The following is a 16,340-nucleotide window of genomic DNA, read 5'->3' on the forward strand; positions in this document are numbered from 1 at the left end:
ATTTTCCTTGACTGCTCCTTTGTTGTATACCAATACGGTGGGCAGTTTTTGATCCGGATAGTTGGGAATGCAATCAGTTGATATTATCTTAACAAATTTATTTTGTTACAAGATATCTTGTGACAAATTCTTCAATGCACTCCATCAAAATCCCACATTCAACAATGTCAAAAATAAAGTACAACAAACTTCAATAACAAGCACAAGAAGTATAAAAATAAAATTAAACAAATTTGGATTACCCAAGTAATTTATAGATATTATATGAGGACGTGTGGTGTTCAGAAACATTTCCTGGAATTTGAACTTAGAAATGTCATCTAGCATACCCATCTTTGTAAAGGATGACAACCACTCAAACATCAGAGGGAGCCTGTTCAGATCCTGAAATTGGAACCACTGATCCAAACCTCAACTTTAGCTGCTTCCTTCGTCTCAGCCAATCTCTTCTTCCTGTTAAAGCACAATGCCTAGTAATGTGGTTATTGATAATAATGAGTCCAAGATTCTTGTGACTATGGCAGGGGATGGGAACCCTTCCTACTTAGTTGAACCAATTGCTTCTTTGAATTGTTGCACTTGTGATTGTGAAGCTAATCCAACACCACCTTTATCAAGTTTAATCAATGAAAAAATACTGACCAATTGATTAGAAACAGATTCACAATGATTTTTGTTATGGTGCTTCTTCTTCACCTTTCACATTCGAGTAGTTTTTAGGTTCCCTAAATATGTCGGGCAATTAAGAATATCTATGTAATAATCACAATGATTTATATCATAAGATATAGAATAAAAACAAGACTTAATCTACTTACACCTAATTCATCATTCATTCCCATGCCAAACTTCAAATTTATCAAAGCTTCATGACTTCAATTTTATCTAAGCTTCATGACTTCAAATGAACTCTAGAGTTTGATATCTTTGTTCGAAATTATTTGTTATGAATATTAAATTTATCAAATTGAAGCAAAAAAAACTATAATTAATCAGACATTATGAAAGGTGTACACAGACACTGCAACATTTGAGCAAATTAAGAGAAGTTCAACAAGCAAGTTCGCATAAACATTAATGCAAAGATTTCAATACATCCCTAAAATATGCATGAGTTAAGTAAAAAGTAAAAACATATTGAAGGGACTACAGAAGCTCACAGATTCAAAACATTAAGATCCTTCAATAGTTTCCTTAAGCGGGAATCAAAGTTGGATACAACAGTCATCTTAACTGTGCCAGTGTTTATCATGTTACTATGATAGGAGGGACAAACTTAAAAGAAAACAATGGTTAAGGAGGAAAAAGATATATTTGATTCGTGAAACTTCCAGCATTCTTGAGAAGAGTAGTTGTTTCATAAGTTCTATCTGAAAGATGCCACACATCTCCATTTGCACAATACTGACATGAATAACACTAAGTTCAGAAACAAGCATGTGTCATATTGTATATTTGAAATTTGAAGGCATGTGTCAGGTACTTTTAAAATCTCCTTCTAATTTATTTTTCCTGGATAAGTATGCAATAATATATAGATAAATAGAAACAACAGATGAATTCTGAGGAATGAACAAGAAGGAAGATCAGAAGATGAACAATTAAAAAGGATAGATATTATCAAAGTATTCAAGGTTTTGAATCTTTTGATAGGTAAGAACTGAATTTTCCAAAACGGTTGTGCAATTCATAGATAAATTAACTTTATTAAGAGAATCATCATAAATTGGGACTAACATAACAAATAGAGCAGTCTCCTACGCAGAATGGTCACATTGTAAACTTCTTCAAAATAATCTTCATCACTGCAACCAGGGACTTCAGAAATTACAAGTTTTCAAAATGGCCTCCCATCTCCCTGTTAAAATACAAGTATAAAATATAAGAGAGTGTGTAGTAATGATATGACTGCATAAAATTCTTTTGAAATCAAAACAACATTCAGATAAAATATCAACGCATATCATCAAATTGTTTATAATATAAAAAAAAATGAGCCGATAATTCGATATAGCTAGCTTTTTTTATTTGTTTCGAAATAATTTGTTTTCTAAACACCTTTTTGGAAAGAGAGAGATGATGATAGGAGCGTGATACTCCGGACTGCCTTGACTTTAAAGTCAGTATATGTTACAACCTTTTGGATTTAATGTTTTATTATGTGCTAATAATGCCTAATTGAATAGAACTTAGTTAGTAAATAAAAAATAATAGTTTGGAGGTAGATGCGGATGTAGATGTATGGTTGCCAAGACACCATGAAATAAAATGAAAATGCAAATGTTAGGAGTAGCTACTTGTAAAATCTTCGAAGAATTTCAAGAATACTAAGAAGTAAAACCTGCATGAAAATGCAAGAAAATAAATTATTTTGAGGATAAAAAATGAAACCCTTTATTGCTTCTTTGGTTTAACAAATTCCAAACTAAACACACTTTAACAGTGTAAGATTACATTTTTTGGTTTGCATGTTAGAAGGAAAGGCCTAAGGTAATATCGATGTTTGAGTAAAAAGAGCTACCGTTACCATATTAATTAAGCTCATCTACAGCATAAATGAATTTATTATAGACATAATATATAACTGAATATAATAATATTGTTTGATCTATATAGTTGACTTCATCTTAATGGAATTTTTTGTTTAAGTTTTCATGCATTAAAATATAATTTTATCTATGCATTAATATTTTTACCATTTTGCATAACTTTGATGGAGACCAAACCTGCCTTCTAAGACGGAAGATGTGTAGTAAATCCTCGAAGTATTTCATACCTTTTCTCAGCATAGTATTACCACAAATAATATTTGCTTTCGAAATAGTCATTCCCATATGACTATGAGTGGCGTCCTATTTTTTGGAATCTTCCACATTGATCTTGCAGCTTCATTTGAGGCACATATTTCCTCTATTTATTTCCACATTGTTATAACTTAATATATTTAGCCACCCAAATAAAAGCAAACTCAGTTATATATGTGTAAACTCAACACATTGCCTTCATCCAAGAGTGTAGATCTATCTTTTCTTATTGAACATAACACTTACATAATGAAAACCAGTTTTGAGTTTCAATAATCAACTGTCAATTTATTGTGTGTGTATATATACTATATTACTATGTACTGAAAAAACATTTCTCTATATAACATTAGAGGATACAGTTACAGCAGCCATTTTAAATAGAAAGATTGTGGTCACAACAAACTGACTTTCTTTATAAATGAGATGGTAACAAAATGTTCAGTTCAATGCTGACGCCTGAAAAAGTGAAAATTCAATGAAGGCAACAAACAATCATTTCAACTTCTTACTGAAGTCCGACAGCTCAAGAACTTGAATTCTGGGGATAGCTGCAGCTTCTTCTCTCTCTTTCTGAGTGTTGTAACCCCAGTTTCCTGATCCCAAAAACAATTACACTTATCAGGCACGCTCGACCATACGTATCACGATGTCATGTAATATTTTCCCATGAGAGAATCCATTCCAATTATAAACTGGTTAAGAAATACAAAAGGAAGCTACCTAAATACAGATTCCATTGATCTAACTCAGGTTCTTTGATGACATTTTTTAAGGTAGCAAGCCGATCCTCAACAAAGCTGGTTAAAAGAGTTAATTTCATGTAAGCAATAATAGAATTCCAGTAGAAATAACAATAACCAGAATGATGTATAATTAGTTCTAGTAGCACAATATCTTACTGAAGTGTGAGTCCTTGGTGCTCTGATCTCTTTTGAAGCTGCTTCAGCACTTCCACCTTAGGCCTACCGGTAAAACCAAAGATGGTGCAAGGAAAGTGAATTTCCTTTCAAAAAATAAAGCAAGAGAAAAGAAAAGAAAAACAATAAAAAGAAAAAAATGTTAAAAGCATCACTGGACATTATTTTAGTCGAATATATACTACACTAACCCAGTTCCTAGACCATATATTCTTTCAGGTGGAATTGTCACCCCAGCAAGCTCTCGGAGTAAAGCATCGGCAAAACGGCTCTAAAATTACAAAAGAAATGATAAAGATACAAAATGAACAGGGGACATGATGTAAAATTGCAAAAGGTGCATAAGTCGTATTAGGACAACATTATCTTCCTTTCTCTCTTACTCTTTCATTCCAAAATAATTATCACCTTGAAAATTCGGTGCATTAAAAATTTTATATATTTACTTGCAATTTATATCAAGATACATTGACTTTCGAAAGTAAAAATTTATGGAATGGAGTATTTTTCATTAATACTGAGACAAAAGTGTCTGTTGACGGGATTATCATCCCCTAGCTAGGGTCAAAAAGAAGGTTGGATGCTGACCTGTTTCGTGGTGACGATGTACACTCTCGAGCTTGCAAATTTTAATGCATCAGAAACACCAGGATAGAATCTATAGACAAACATCACGAATTAGTAGTAGTAGATCTCCTTCATGTGATATAAATATGCTAAACTAATCACAGCTCAGAAGGTTTAATTTGGTTACCTATTTGCACCGATCCAAGTAGCGAAATCCTGCTCCAACCATTCATCTCTAACCTTTCCAAAAAGATCTATCAAAGTTTCTCTATTCTCACTCCACTCTTCCATGATAACAGGCTTCAACTTGGACCAATTTTCCAATATACCCTCAACCGTGAGCCCCTCTGCAACCTTGCAAAAAAAACGTAGGCATCAGTCAAAAGCAGATGCAAATTCCACGGATAAATGCTAAAGATCAGAGATAAGACATTGTACTCACTGAAGACTTCCTGATGGAAGGTATTCTGGTCTCTAACAACAATCTCACAAGTAAAACATTTTCATATCCAGTTTCTACGACCGGTCGGACCTATAACACAGACAACTATGGAAGTTCATCTTCAGAATGAAAATTGGTCTATTTATTCGCCATATTCAAAGCAATGTTTTTGAAAGCTCAATATTTTTGAGTAAAATATTCACAACATCATATGCAATTAAAACCGGAAAATGTTCATATTTTGAGGGAATAAAACTTGATTATCAATAAAAAAGGCAACAAAGTTAGCGAGAAACAGTGTGTTGTTTAATTAGCTTAGTTTTGGAACAATTTTATAATCAAAGTCCTACTGAAATCTTAGAGGAAAAATCAATTACTTCCTCAAAGAAGTGAGCTTGACACATGCATTGCACCTCATAATGGTACTCTTCTAAAACAAGGAAATTTATTTGAAAGCAAAATAATTTTGTCTCTGATTCCCTTTCTATAATTTGAGGCCTCTGTTGTTATTTCCAAATCGTATAAGTTGATAAGCAGTTAACAGTTATTCAGAACCAAAACACATAACATCTAAATTATAAAGCAATTTAGCAAAAAACAAAGGCATAAACATAATAATTAACTAATTGATTAAAAAAATGCATAAGAAGTAAGTAGTGAATATGAGATTAATTACTGAATGCATCTGGTCAACAATCCAATCCTGAGTGGCCGAATCCACGCCATGAAACAAAGAAGGCCATCTCACTTTCGCAGCCTGAAAGGTATCCTAATTAATGAAAAAGTGAAAACTTGAAATGAAAAAACAAGTAAGAGAGAAAGGAGAGAGGGTACAGTACCTTGAGAGCAGAGAGAGAGCTCTCACCGCAGCTATCACAGAGGATTCCATCGAAGTCCAAAGCATAAAGCTCCCCCATTTCACTCTGCACTTGATAATTGATATTTTCACTGCATCGTTATTATGCTCCTTCCTCACTCTTCACAACTCACAATTCAACGCTCCGTTCCTTACGTCCCTGATGTAGCCACGTGTTTGCTAATTATTTTTATTTATTTTTTTTGTTGTATATTATTATATAATAAATTTATTTATGTGTTCATTTAAAGCTTGTAATAACTTTTTTATATTTAATGCATATTTCAAAACTTATCTTTGTATCAACCTTAACTATCAAATGGAATTGATTAGAAGTGCCATGATTTTATGCCATAAAAATATATGATAAATTTATTATATAATTATATATAAAAGAGGATAATTTACTTTCTAATTTCTATTAAGCAATTGCTTATATAATTTAATTTGTATCACTCAAAATTTTCATCGAATTAAACATAAATAATTAATTTTAGGTATCTATAGTTTAATTAAATTCTCGATTAAGAACTTTAACTTATAAAGTTTGTAAATAGATTCAATTAAATATTGAGTAACTATTGTTATTGTTATTTTTTTTTCTAGAAAAAGGAATATTCAATCGGATGTTGCCCTGGTACAATTTATTTTTTAAAAGAAAAAACTATATCTACAATTTTTTGGTCATGGACTAGAAGACCCAAATCAACTGGCCCATACTGAATTCTGATGGAGGCCCAAATAGACAATCATAAGCCCAAAAAAATGGAGAGAAAAGTGGCCCTTCCCGGGACAACGTTGTTTGATTTTGGCGCCATTTCCATTCCTTTCCCTGCAGTGTGTTGTATTGTAATATTGTATTTGCCATTTGATTTTGCTCTCTTCACTCTTCATTCTTCACTGTCACATTGCACCAAACAACTGCGTGGAAAAAGCGACACGTCCAAGCGCCTTCACTGAGTCGTGCTTGCCACGCGCACCCAATTGGATCTGCTCGCATCTCTGTTCTCTGTTTTCTCGGTAAAGACCTTCACTCCACAATCCTTTTCTCTTCTTTTAGGTTTAATTTAGGGTTTTTCCTCACTTTCTTAATCTAATTGGATTTGGTTTGTTATCAATTTCAGTATGTTCATATTTGTCTTTAGAATATTCTATGACATCTTTTTACTTTCAAACCAACGAAAATTAATCAATTTTGCGTTGTAGTTTGTGAATTTTGAAAGCCATTTATTGAACTGAAGCTTTGATATCACTCAAGTTCAATTTTACTGTATGATAATGATGATGCTTTCATAAATCTGATTAATATATCCATTAGAGTTAGTGTTAAGTTCTTTCAGGTTCTGTGTATGTGAACTCCAGCACAATGGATTATTGTTTATTGACTACCAATCCTAAGAGTGCGTGGAATCCGTTACAATTTGTTTTTTCAAAATTTTGATTCCAAATTGATGATTCCATTGTTGATTTTATCAGAGGAAACATGAATTCAGAGGAAGCTGCACAAATTCCCAGAAGAACTACAAGGTCTTTAGCTTCATCTTCTGCGTCGACTTCTAATAATGCATCTTCTGCAAAAGTAAATAGCCTTGAACCTCTAACAATCAATGACCTTTTAGTTGGAGGAGACCCTATTAGCCTAGATGAATTGTTTTCTAATTTCCCCGGTAGAAATAGCCAGATTCTCGAGATTGTAAGTCTTTTGGGGCCATTGAACACTCCAATGCTTCCTTTGTTTGTGTATGGTGGTGCTTCCACTGGAAAAACCAGTATCATTCTTCAATTATTCCGGCATCTCAATAGGCCTCTTGTTTATTCTAGCTGCAGGACGTGTTATAATCAGCGTATCTTGTTTGAATCTATTCTAAATCAGTTGCATCTCCATAGAAAAAGTGCTGCCAATGGCTATTCAAACGCAAAGCGCTGTGAGAGACCATCGGATTTTATTAATTTTCTTAGGGAAGCATTGACCGATGCCATAAACAATCTGAAGGAGAAGTCGGAGAAGTTGATATCAGGCAAGACAATGGCACAAGGGGGGATTGGAAACATGATCTACTTGGTATTTGACAATTTTCAGCTTGTTAGAGAGTGGGATAAGAGCTCTACTTTATTACCCTTTCTGTTTAATGTCTATGATCTGCTAAAGCTTCCTGAGGTGGGTCTAATATTTATCAGCAATACTTCTCCAGATACCTTTTACTCCTCTAACATGGGTTATGTGGAGCCTATCCCTGTATACTTTCCTGATTACACAGATGCTGATATTCGCAAAATATTGTCGAGAAACCAAGCAGACTCGAAGCTGTATTCTTCATTCTTGGAGTAAGACATCTTATTACTATTACTTTCCATTCTCAGATTTACATAATCTCATAGTGAATTTTTGTTTATTTTTCATGCAGTATGGCTTTAAGGTCTTTCTTTAGGGTTACTAGGCAGGTTGATGAATTGTCCACTGCCTTCAAACCACTATATGAAAAATATTGTGAACCTTTAAGCGATAAAAGAGTCTTTCCTAATGGAGACAAAGACAAAGACATGAAGAGAAAGTTATTTAGTCATATCAATCCTCACATCACATCCTCTCTGAATGAGATATTTAAGGTTTCATCTCACCCTTCAGCTGAAGTTGAGAACTCCAAAGAGGCAAATCTGAAGGTGAATCAAAAGAAACTGGAGCGACGTGAAGAAATTGCCAAGCTAGACTTTCACATGTCTACTAGTGCAAAGTATCTTCTTATTTCAGCATTTCTTGCTTCCCGAAATCCAGCTACTCTTGATGCTTCACTTTTTGATTCCAAAGGAGGTTCTGATAATCGAAAGCGAAAGAGGAAGTAAGCATGTTGATTTGTTGGTTGATGTGTAATTTACAAAAATTAGTTCTCTAGCCATAGTATGATTCTGCTTTTGTTCTCTCTCTTTTTTCAAGCAGTGGATGTTTAACTTTCTAGTCTATTGTTCTTTTTGTGTTTAGACCCTCTGAGAAGGTGCCTGAAAGAAAGGAAAGTTTAGAAGAGGAGTTACTAATGAAAGGACCTGGAAGTTTCCCACTGGAGAGGTTGTTAGCCATCTTTCAGTGTATTGTATCGGTCGCAGAAGATTCGTCGGATGAGGACAAACAAAGCGGCGAGCTGATGTCTGATGTTCTGTTGCAGCTATCCAGTCTCTGCAATGCTAAATTTATATTTAAAGGAAGAAGCTGTCCAATTGAAGGCTCAGTTCGGTATCGGTCAACTATATCGGAAGACTTGGCTTTGAAGGTAACCTCAGTTCCCACGTAACACTCCCACAAAATTCTTGGTTTATTTATATGACATTTGGAAAACAAATGAAGAATAATATTTTCATTGTTGTTTAAGCAGGTTGCAAGGAGCCTCAAGTTCCCTTTATCAAGTTATTTGTATAAAAGAACCTAGCAATCTTTGACTTTGGTTCTTCTGCTTCACAAATCCTGGTTATCCATTTTTCTCTGATAGAATCTGTACAACCTACGATGCTGCTATGTGCTATCTGCAGTTATCCTCATGAAATTGCCGGAATTATCCCTATGAATTGTAACATTGGATGGATTGAATAATTTTAATGCACATGGAATTTCCAAAAATGCATATATATCGCAGATCTAACCTTTAGTGCAGTATGGATTCTGAAATAATTTTTCTCTTGGCAGATATGGAATTGTAGCATGGCACAAATTGTGTTTAAGACCCAATTTTCTTAAGAAATTTCTTGTACTTCAAATGAATGCCCCATCTATTTCAATTTTCCAGAATGGGAATTTTTAGCCAAAGCCACTCATGAAAACTCTAAAATTCTTAGATTCAATATGTGCATTTCAATGGAAAATATAGTGAACATACTGAATCAATTATCAATGGTTAATGACAAAACTATGAGAATTTGTTTACTGAAGTAACAAGCCCCTAAAAGTTTTATAAAGTCCTAGCATCTCCTACCATAATTAACTTTTGAAGTTTGATTATTTTAAAATTTTCCATTACAAACTGTATATAATAAAACTAGTGAATAACAACGCAATAGAAACGTTCCATGGAGAAGAATTTAGTTGCTGAAGCTTAGACTTTCCTGCATATCCTTTTGTAACAACGAAATTTCACTCGTATAATTGCCTTTTCTTTTTAATTTTTTTCCCCCAACAATTTCAGTCGTAAATTCGTAATCATAACCATAATTAATTAATATTATTTAGGGATAAAAAAAATAGATGGATCTAATTAGCCTATGGAAAGCCCATATTAAAATTGCTTTAGGCCTTAGCCCAGAAAGAACAAATCAACTGAGAACGGAACCTGAAAATGTTAAAGACCAAAACCAGAGAGAGAAAAACTGAAAATACTAATTGAAAAAAAAAAAACCTCAATTGAAAATTTTCTCCGTCACAAAAAAGAAGAATATGACCAAATCACCAAAAAGAAAATCCACTCTTACTTTAAGAAAAAAAAAGTTGTTTTGCGGAAGAAGGAAATGCAAATATCAAAATATTTTGTTTCTCTCTCCTCCACCATTCTTTCTCTCTCTTTCGTTCTCTGTCTTTTTTTTTTCTTCATCGCCGACAACCGCCAATTCCCCGCATTTCAAAGCGCTCTCTCTCTCTTATTTGCCCACAATACAGCGCATTGATTGAATTATTGGAGCAAATTGTTTACAATTTTAAGTACCATTGGTGTTTAGCATTTTAATACCATTGCTGTTTCTTCAATCTAAGCTCGTGGTAAAGAATCCTGGTGCTTTTTCCCCCTTTTGGTTTCGTTTATTGTGCTGGCATATAACAACCCCTTTCTTCAACTTCTTATTCATGTTGCTATTGTGTTTGTTGTGTTGGAAATGATGATGTTAAAGAAATTTGATGCTAATCAAAATCATGTAGCTGATATAAATAATGAAAATTTAGCTCCTTTTAAACTCTGCCATTACTGTTTTGTGAAGTTGGCGGATGGTGAAGCTTTTTAGTATCATGGGAATTCAGAATTCTTGTGTGTAATTAGCTAACAAGTAGCTTTTAAATTGTTCTCTTTCTGTTTTTATTTTCTTTTTCTATATGGAATCAGGAAATTTGTAAAAACCACTCTGTCTTTTTTTGTCTTTTCTATTTTTTATGTGTTAACTTAATGTGATATTTGGATAATACCAAGTTCAAATGGAAGCATGCTTAGTAAGATGTGAGCAGCAGTAATGTAACTATAAATGTTTTTGCCATTTTGAAAAAAAAAAAAGTAAGTTAAATGTGTTGATAGTTTTCTCTTGTTTGAAGTATTTTCTTTTTGAAGTTTTATTGTTTGGAAATGTTACTTAAGAAATTTCGGGTGGAAATAGGCATCAATCAATTCTTGTACTTAGTTTTGTAATAGTAGGATAGGGCATGTCTTAGTTGCTGCTTTATGTATTTGCATACTCTTCATTTATGTATTGTTATTCATTACACATTTTGACTTCTTATCTTATTTATGCAGGGTCTTTCTGAATTTAGGAGGTGCTGCTGAATTATTCACCATTCTACACTTTGGCAAGGTTTATGTCTGTTATCCTTGCTTGTTGAAATATTGTGATATAGGGAATTGTGTATCACTGCCAATGCTTTCATGGACCATATGCATTTGATGCTGCTGCTAGAGAAGCTTAATCCTGATCCCAAACCTCGTTTGATTAGTGGATGTATTATCTGGTTGTCTGGAATTGAAATTTGAATTTGAATTTCCACCTCTGCATATATTGGTCGAACCGTGATTCCGTGAATAAACTTCAAATATCAGTAGTTTCCGCTTTTGACACTAGTTTAAAATGTCAGAAATTGACATGGCAGTTAGTAAACCCGAGGTGCGTATCTGATTGTATGATATAAGTAATTTCTAGTTTAAGATCCTCTCCTGGTTCTGTGATTATGATTTTATTTTTTTTTCTCTTACAATTTTTTATCCTGAGATATTGAGAGATTTTAAAATCCAGTGTTCAACTTCTTGCTTCAGATTATGCAGCCGTATATCTGGCTTCAGACACCAGATGGTGCAATACAACAAGTGGAACAGGAAATTGCAATGTTTTGCCCTTTTATTTGTCAAGAAGTAATACAAAAAGGCACGGGATCTTCAAAGAACTGTGCAATATGTCTTCCTCAACGAGTCACCCCTACTATTTTTAGCTTAATACTTGATTATTGCCGATTTCATCAAGTAGCAGGTCGCTCAAACAAGGTACTTTATGTTTCTTCACTTTTTTTATGTTGTTATAAACTTATAATCAAATATAAGATGCACTTTAAATGGAAAGGTTTTATTTGACGGATGGCTTAGTTTTTGTATAGGAGCGGAAGTCTTATGATGAGAAATTCATGCGGATGGACACAAAGCAGTTATGTGAGTTGACATCTGCTGCAGACAGCCTTCAGTTGAAACCATTGGTTGATCTTACCAGCCGTACACTTGCTCGAATAATTGAAGGAAAATCCCCTGAGGAAATACGCGGCATATTTAATTTGCCAGATGATCTTACGGAGGTATCTGGTGCTTGCAATAACCATGTTTCAATTCTTTTTTCGATGTCAGTTTTGATGTTTTTAGACATTCCATTTGATCCAGGAAGAGAAATTGGAGCCCTTGAAAAACACAACTGCTGATCCGAGGATCAGGCTTTTGAACCGCTTGTATGCTAAGAAAAGGAAAGAGCTGAAGGAGCGTGAGAGGCTAAAGGTGTAAATATTGTTTCTTATTTTTTTCATCACATTACAGTGCAAGCACACTGTCCAATTTGTAAAGTATTATTTAATTACTTGTACCTTTTTTAATGTCCTGATTCTTGAATTGTAAAATGTTGATGTTTAACAAGATTTGGTCGGACACATGTTTCAGAATGTTGAAGTTGAAGAAGAGAATGTGGATGATCGGTCAGTCGATGACCTTTTGTCTTTTATTAATGGAAATGATGCAGGTAACTGAGCATTTTTCGATCCCCTTTACATGAGTTTTACTTAATGCTTTTTGTTGTTGTTAGATCGATGAAATGGTACTACTTCGTCCTAGTTGAGCAATTTCCATTTGATGTAATTTGTTGACCACATGAAACTACCTCTTGTCCATCTTGACAACGGTGAAACTCGAAATTAGTAGTACTCAGTTCTTTCGTTAATGTTTGTCTGCATCAAGTATAGACAGTGTAGGTGGTCCAATGATCTTGTTGAAATGAAAAGAAGAAATATACCAAAAGGTAGGATTGTGAGGACAAAGAGATCCTTTTTTGGTTGTTAAAGTAAAGCCTTTAATATGTCAGCCACTCACCATATTTAGAGGGAAAGTCCTCTATAAGGGCCACGTGCTTTACTTTAAAGAGAATTGAAATGTCTAATCTTATTCCACAAAACTCGCTTGTCTAAAAATTTATCAATGAAGGTTTGAAATTACTGCTCCAACTAACTAAACAATATCTGTTTCTCGTCTAAATTTCCTAGTTATACAATCATTTTCATTCAGTGGGATTTATATTTAAGCTTTTGTGTTTGACAATGTCCGGAAACTCTCGAGTCTTGAGTAGTGGTCTTCTGTAGGCTGTAGCATTTTATTTTATTTTCCTGTTTCATCTGCTTGGGAATGCAGATGCCTAACTGTTAGTGAGAAATTTTGTTACAGATCCAAAGGAGATGAAAAATTCTAAGAATAAAAAGAAAAACCGAAGAAGAAAAGAGCAACAGACGAGCTCTTCTTTGAAGGAAGCTTCTGAACTGAACAATAAGGTAGTCATAATATCTAATATCAAATTTGGCTTCAAGTTAAATTTGAAAAAACAAGTTCAGTTATTTACTATATATGTTCCAAGTGTTTATTGCTTTTTACTTCTAATAGGAGATAAATGGTCATAATATCATACCCCAAACTGATGGAGCTAATGGAGTTTCCGAGGCCTCTCAGTCTAATACAGAAGACAGCACTTTTGTTCCTAGAGAGTTTGATGATGGAGATATAGATGAGGACATCGATCCTGCATTACAGGAAAAACTTGACAGGTGGGGCTAGACTATATTCTAAGTGCAGTGTTTACACTTCATGCTAAAATTTGAAGTTGTATTTTTCTTTTTGTGGATGACAATCATTATCTTTAGCATAGTTGCAGTGGCAGATCACTAGCACTATTATCTTTATTCTATCATATGGAGAGGACATAGCATCAGAATGATTGATGAGCTCTTTCTTTCAACAAATTGTATTTCTTGAATCATGTATTGCTGGTTGCATGTGAAATGACGTGCTCACATTCGTGTATATATGAGAGAGAGGGCAATGTGACAATATCCAAATTGATTTCATTGTGTTTGGGATTGGCAAGTGACAAATGTTTATTTTGTATTGTTCCTATGTTGGAGAATTTTTAGTAATCTTTGTATCCCTAGCAATCTAGCAATAGGTTTTTCTTGATCTTGTATGTTTAAAATGTTTCAATAAATAATGCAACTTGTTTTAATCTGTGTGTGCATGCCTGCTATTGAAGAACATAATGGAACAAAAAAGAAAAATGAAAGGGTGGGAAAGTGACAAGAAAAACAATAAGAAATCTCTAAGTTTGAGAGTGAAAATGATGATTGATTACTTATGATTGTGAACTTGTGTTATGATTATGTCAATAATTAACTTCAGAAACAAGATGTAACTCCATAACTAACTACCTAACAAGTCTATTTAATGCTTGTCAGATTAACATAAACCTAATTAAGCTGACTCAACTCATCTTACACACACTAACAAAGTTCTAATCTAACAATATTACTTTTTGTATTCTGGTACTTTGCAAAATTTGTCTAGGTACATTATGGTAAAATTATTGGTTTTTTGGCTGAAATTTGTTTTTCATTGGGTATTTAATAATATTATTATGATCATTGAATTTACCCATTTTATATTTTAGTTTCCATAGAAGGGGAGCCTCGGAACAACGATTGAGTTGTCTCCGTGTGACCTCAAGGTCACAGGTTCAAGCCGTGGAATCAGCCACTGATGTAATTATTAGGTTAGGCTGCCTACATTACGCCCTTTGGATGCAGCCCATTCCTAGATCCTACGTTATCGCGGGATACTTGTTCATCTGGCTGCCCTATACTTTAGTTTCCATAATTGACCAAGCTTATTTCACACACACACAGTTTAACAAAGTAGCAATAATCATGAAGTTCTTGTTAAACTCCTTCTGTGTTGTCCTTCCCTGCCACTTTGGATAAAAGAAGGCATGGGTTTGATATGAAGAAATGTCTGCATGATGTTCATATTGATGTACTCTTGTGATTTGATATGCCAAAATCTTATTTGCTCAATACCCTTTGATGCAGGGAAGTGGAAGATTTCGCCCGCATATTAAATTCTGACTGGCCAGAGAGGATGCAGGAACTGTTGTCTTTGGGGCAAGAAAGAAAAGCAATGCCTTTTACATCCAATGGAAACAGTTTTTTAAGATGAAATGCTTGTATGTTTATCGCTGAGTTTGTTTTAGTGACGTTGTTTACCCTTTATATGCTTGTTAGTAGAACTTTTAAAATCATTTTTAAAAAACAAATAAATAAAATGTTTTCTCCTTTTTATGTCCTTTTAAAATCATTTTAGTTTGCTTTTGCTCCTACATTTTGGTCAGCTAGAGCCAAGGTTGTCAAATATCCGCTATATCGGCGCAATAGCGCTATTGCGTGGCGGAAATTTAACAAAACATAATGAGCCGCAATCCGCTATTGATGACCTTGCCTAGAGCCAATTTTCGCTTTCTTTAGCTGCTATAACTTGTTTTCTCTTGCTTAATATTTAATATATGTTAAGCTTGTTGCATGTGCTATATATGAGAAGCTGAGTGAAAATTGCATCTTTACATGTGTATCATCTTTTAGAACCATGATGTGGGGCATTATTGCCAGAGAGATTTCTTTCCTTACCCTTTTGAATTGGCATGATGAATTTGGTAACTGACTTGTTTATTGTTTCCCTGAATAACTCTCTAGTTTATTCAGTGTGTAGTTAATACACCACTTTCCCATGATTATTGCTTTCTGTTTTCTGATATAACATGCTATAAAAATAATAGTATTTAATGTCATTTCATCCACTTATGTCTTTTGATTCACTACACTAATTAAAAATTTATCTATGCAGAGGACTTGACCTCAAGATACTGTCACACAAACAAGAAGGAATCAGTGGAAAATGGATCCTTACAAGCCCCCGCACAAATGGCCTGTGGCTTGAACAATTTTGAGAGGTGCTGACAAGCCTTAGGAAAGTGCTGCATGTCAGTTATTTATTTGTTTTTCTAATTCACTGTTGAATTTTATTCATTATTGGTTCTTGGCCCCAGGCACAATTTGATGCTGGAGGCTGCCTCTTGTGCCAATAGAAAATAAATAGTAGGATGGGCTTGTATGTAATAATGTTGTATCTTTGTGCATTGATTGCTTGAGTTTTGAAAGAAGTTTCTTACTCTCGTCCATTTCTGTGTTGACAAATTGTTAAAAATTGGGTTGTGATCATATATTCATTTTTGTACTCCTAATGTGACTCTCAGACTCTGTAGTTGTTGGAGTAATTTTTTTTCTTCACATAAGTAATAATTTAAAACTCATTCCATATAAGATGAGATTGAAGAGAAGAGTGCAATTCATGGGTCTGGATTTGATATTGATCCGGTGATCCCATCTTATGGTGATACCCTTTCTATCCATTCTGATTCTCTTTCCTCAGATAATATTTCTAATTTTGTGAGGCTTGTAT

General features: G+C 33.9%; 3 protein-coding genes across 7 annotated transcripts; 2 read left to right on the top strand and 1 right to left on the bottom strand.

Moving 5' to 3' along the window:
* Positions 1-3,125: 3,125 nt before the first annotated feature.
* Positions 3,126-5,793, bottom strand: LOC112744114 (uncharacterized). 2 transcript variants are annotated; one of them, XM_025793617.3, is made up of 9 exons: positions 5,573-5,793; positions 5,410-5,490; positions 4,734-4,823; positions 4,479-4,645; positions 4,313-4,382; positions 3,916-3,995; positions 3,707-3,769; positions 3,528-3,604; positions 3,126-3,400 (listed from the first exon to the last, which is right to left on the bottom strand). In XM_025793617.3, the coding sequence occupies exons 1-9, from the start codon at positions 5,648-5,650 to the stop codon at positions 3,300-3,302; spliced, it is 807 nt and encodes a 268-aa protein (XP_025649402.1). In that variant the 5' UTR covers positions 5,651-5,793; the 3' UTR covers positions 3,126-3,299. The 2 variants fall into 2 exon arrangements, with proteins under 2 accessions (XP_025649402.1, XP_025649403.1); XM_025793618.3 differs by lacking the exon at positions 4,734-4,823 and having other exon boundaries at positions 5,573-5,738.
* Positions 5,794-6,399: 606 nt separating this feature from the next.
* Positions 6,400-9,196, top strand: LOC112744116 (origin of replication complex subunit 5). The gene is made up of 5 exons (XM_025793619.3): positions 6,400-6,609; positions 7,066-7,914; positions 7,995-8,426; positions 8,567-8,852; positions 8,955-9,196. The coding sequence occupies exons 2-5, from the start codon at positions 7,073-7,075 to the stop codon at positions 9,006-9,008; spliced, it is 1,614 nt and encodes a 537-aa protein (XP_025649404.1). The 5' UTR covers positions 6,400-6,609; positions 7,066-7,072; the 3' UTR covers positions 9,009-9,196.
* A 745-nt stretch (positions 9,197-9,941) lies between these two features.
* Positions 9,942-16,122, top strand: LOC112744117 (SKP1-like protein 21). 4 transcript variants are annotated; one of them, XM_025793623.2, is made up of 10 exons: positions 9,942-10,324; positions 11,064-11,427; positions 11,577-11,801; positions 11,912-12,103; positions 12,186-12,296; positions 12,456-12,534; positions 13,230-13,333; positions 13,443-13,603; positions 14,918-15,051; positions 15,726-16,122. In XM_025793623.2, the coding sequence occupies exons 2-9, from the start codon at positions 11,392-11,394 to the stop codon at positions 15,042-15,044; spliced, it is 1,035 nt and encodes a 344-aa protein (XP_025649408.1). In that variant the 5' UTR covers positions 9,942-10,324; positions 11,064-11,391; the 3' UTR covers positions 15,045-15,051; positions 15,726-16,122. The 4 variants fall into 4 exon arrangements, with proteins under 4 accessions (XP_025649408.1, XP_072071064.1, XP_072071065.1 ...); XM_072214963.1 differs by having other exon boundaries at positions 10,063-10,324; positions 11,064-11,121; XM_072214964.1 differs by having other exon boundaries at positions 10,067-10,324; positions 11,901-12,103.
* The last annotated feature ends 218 nt before the right edge of the window (positions 16,123-16,340 follow it).

Source organism: Arachis hypogaea, chromosome 14 (genome assembly GCF_003086295.3).
Source record: "Arachis hypogaea cultivar Tifrunner chromosome 14, arahy.Tifrunner.gnm2.J5K5, whole genome shotgun sequence".
NCBI classification, from domain to species: Eukaryota; Viridiplantae; Streptophyta; class Magnoliopsida; order Fabales; family Fabaceae; genus Arachis; species Arachis hypogaea.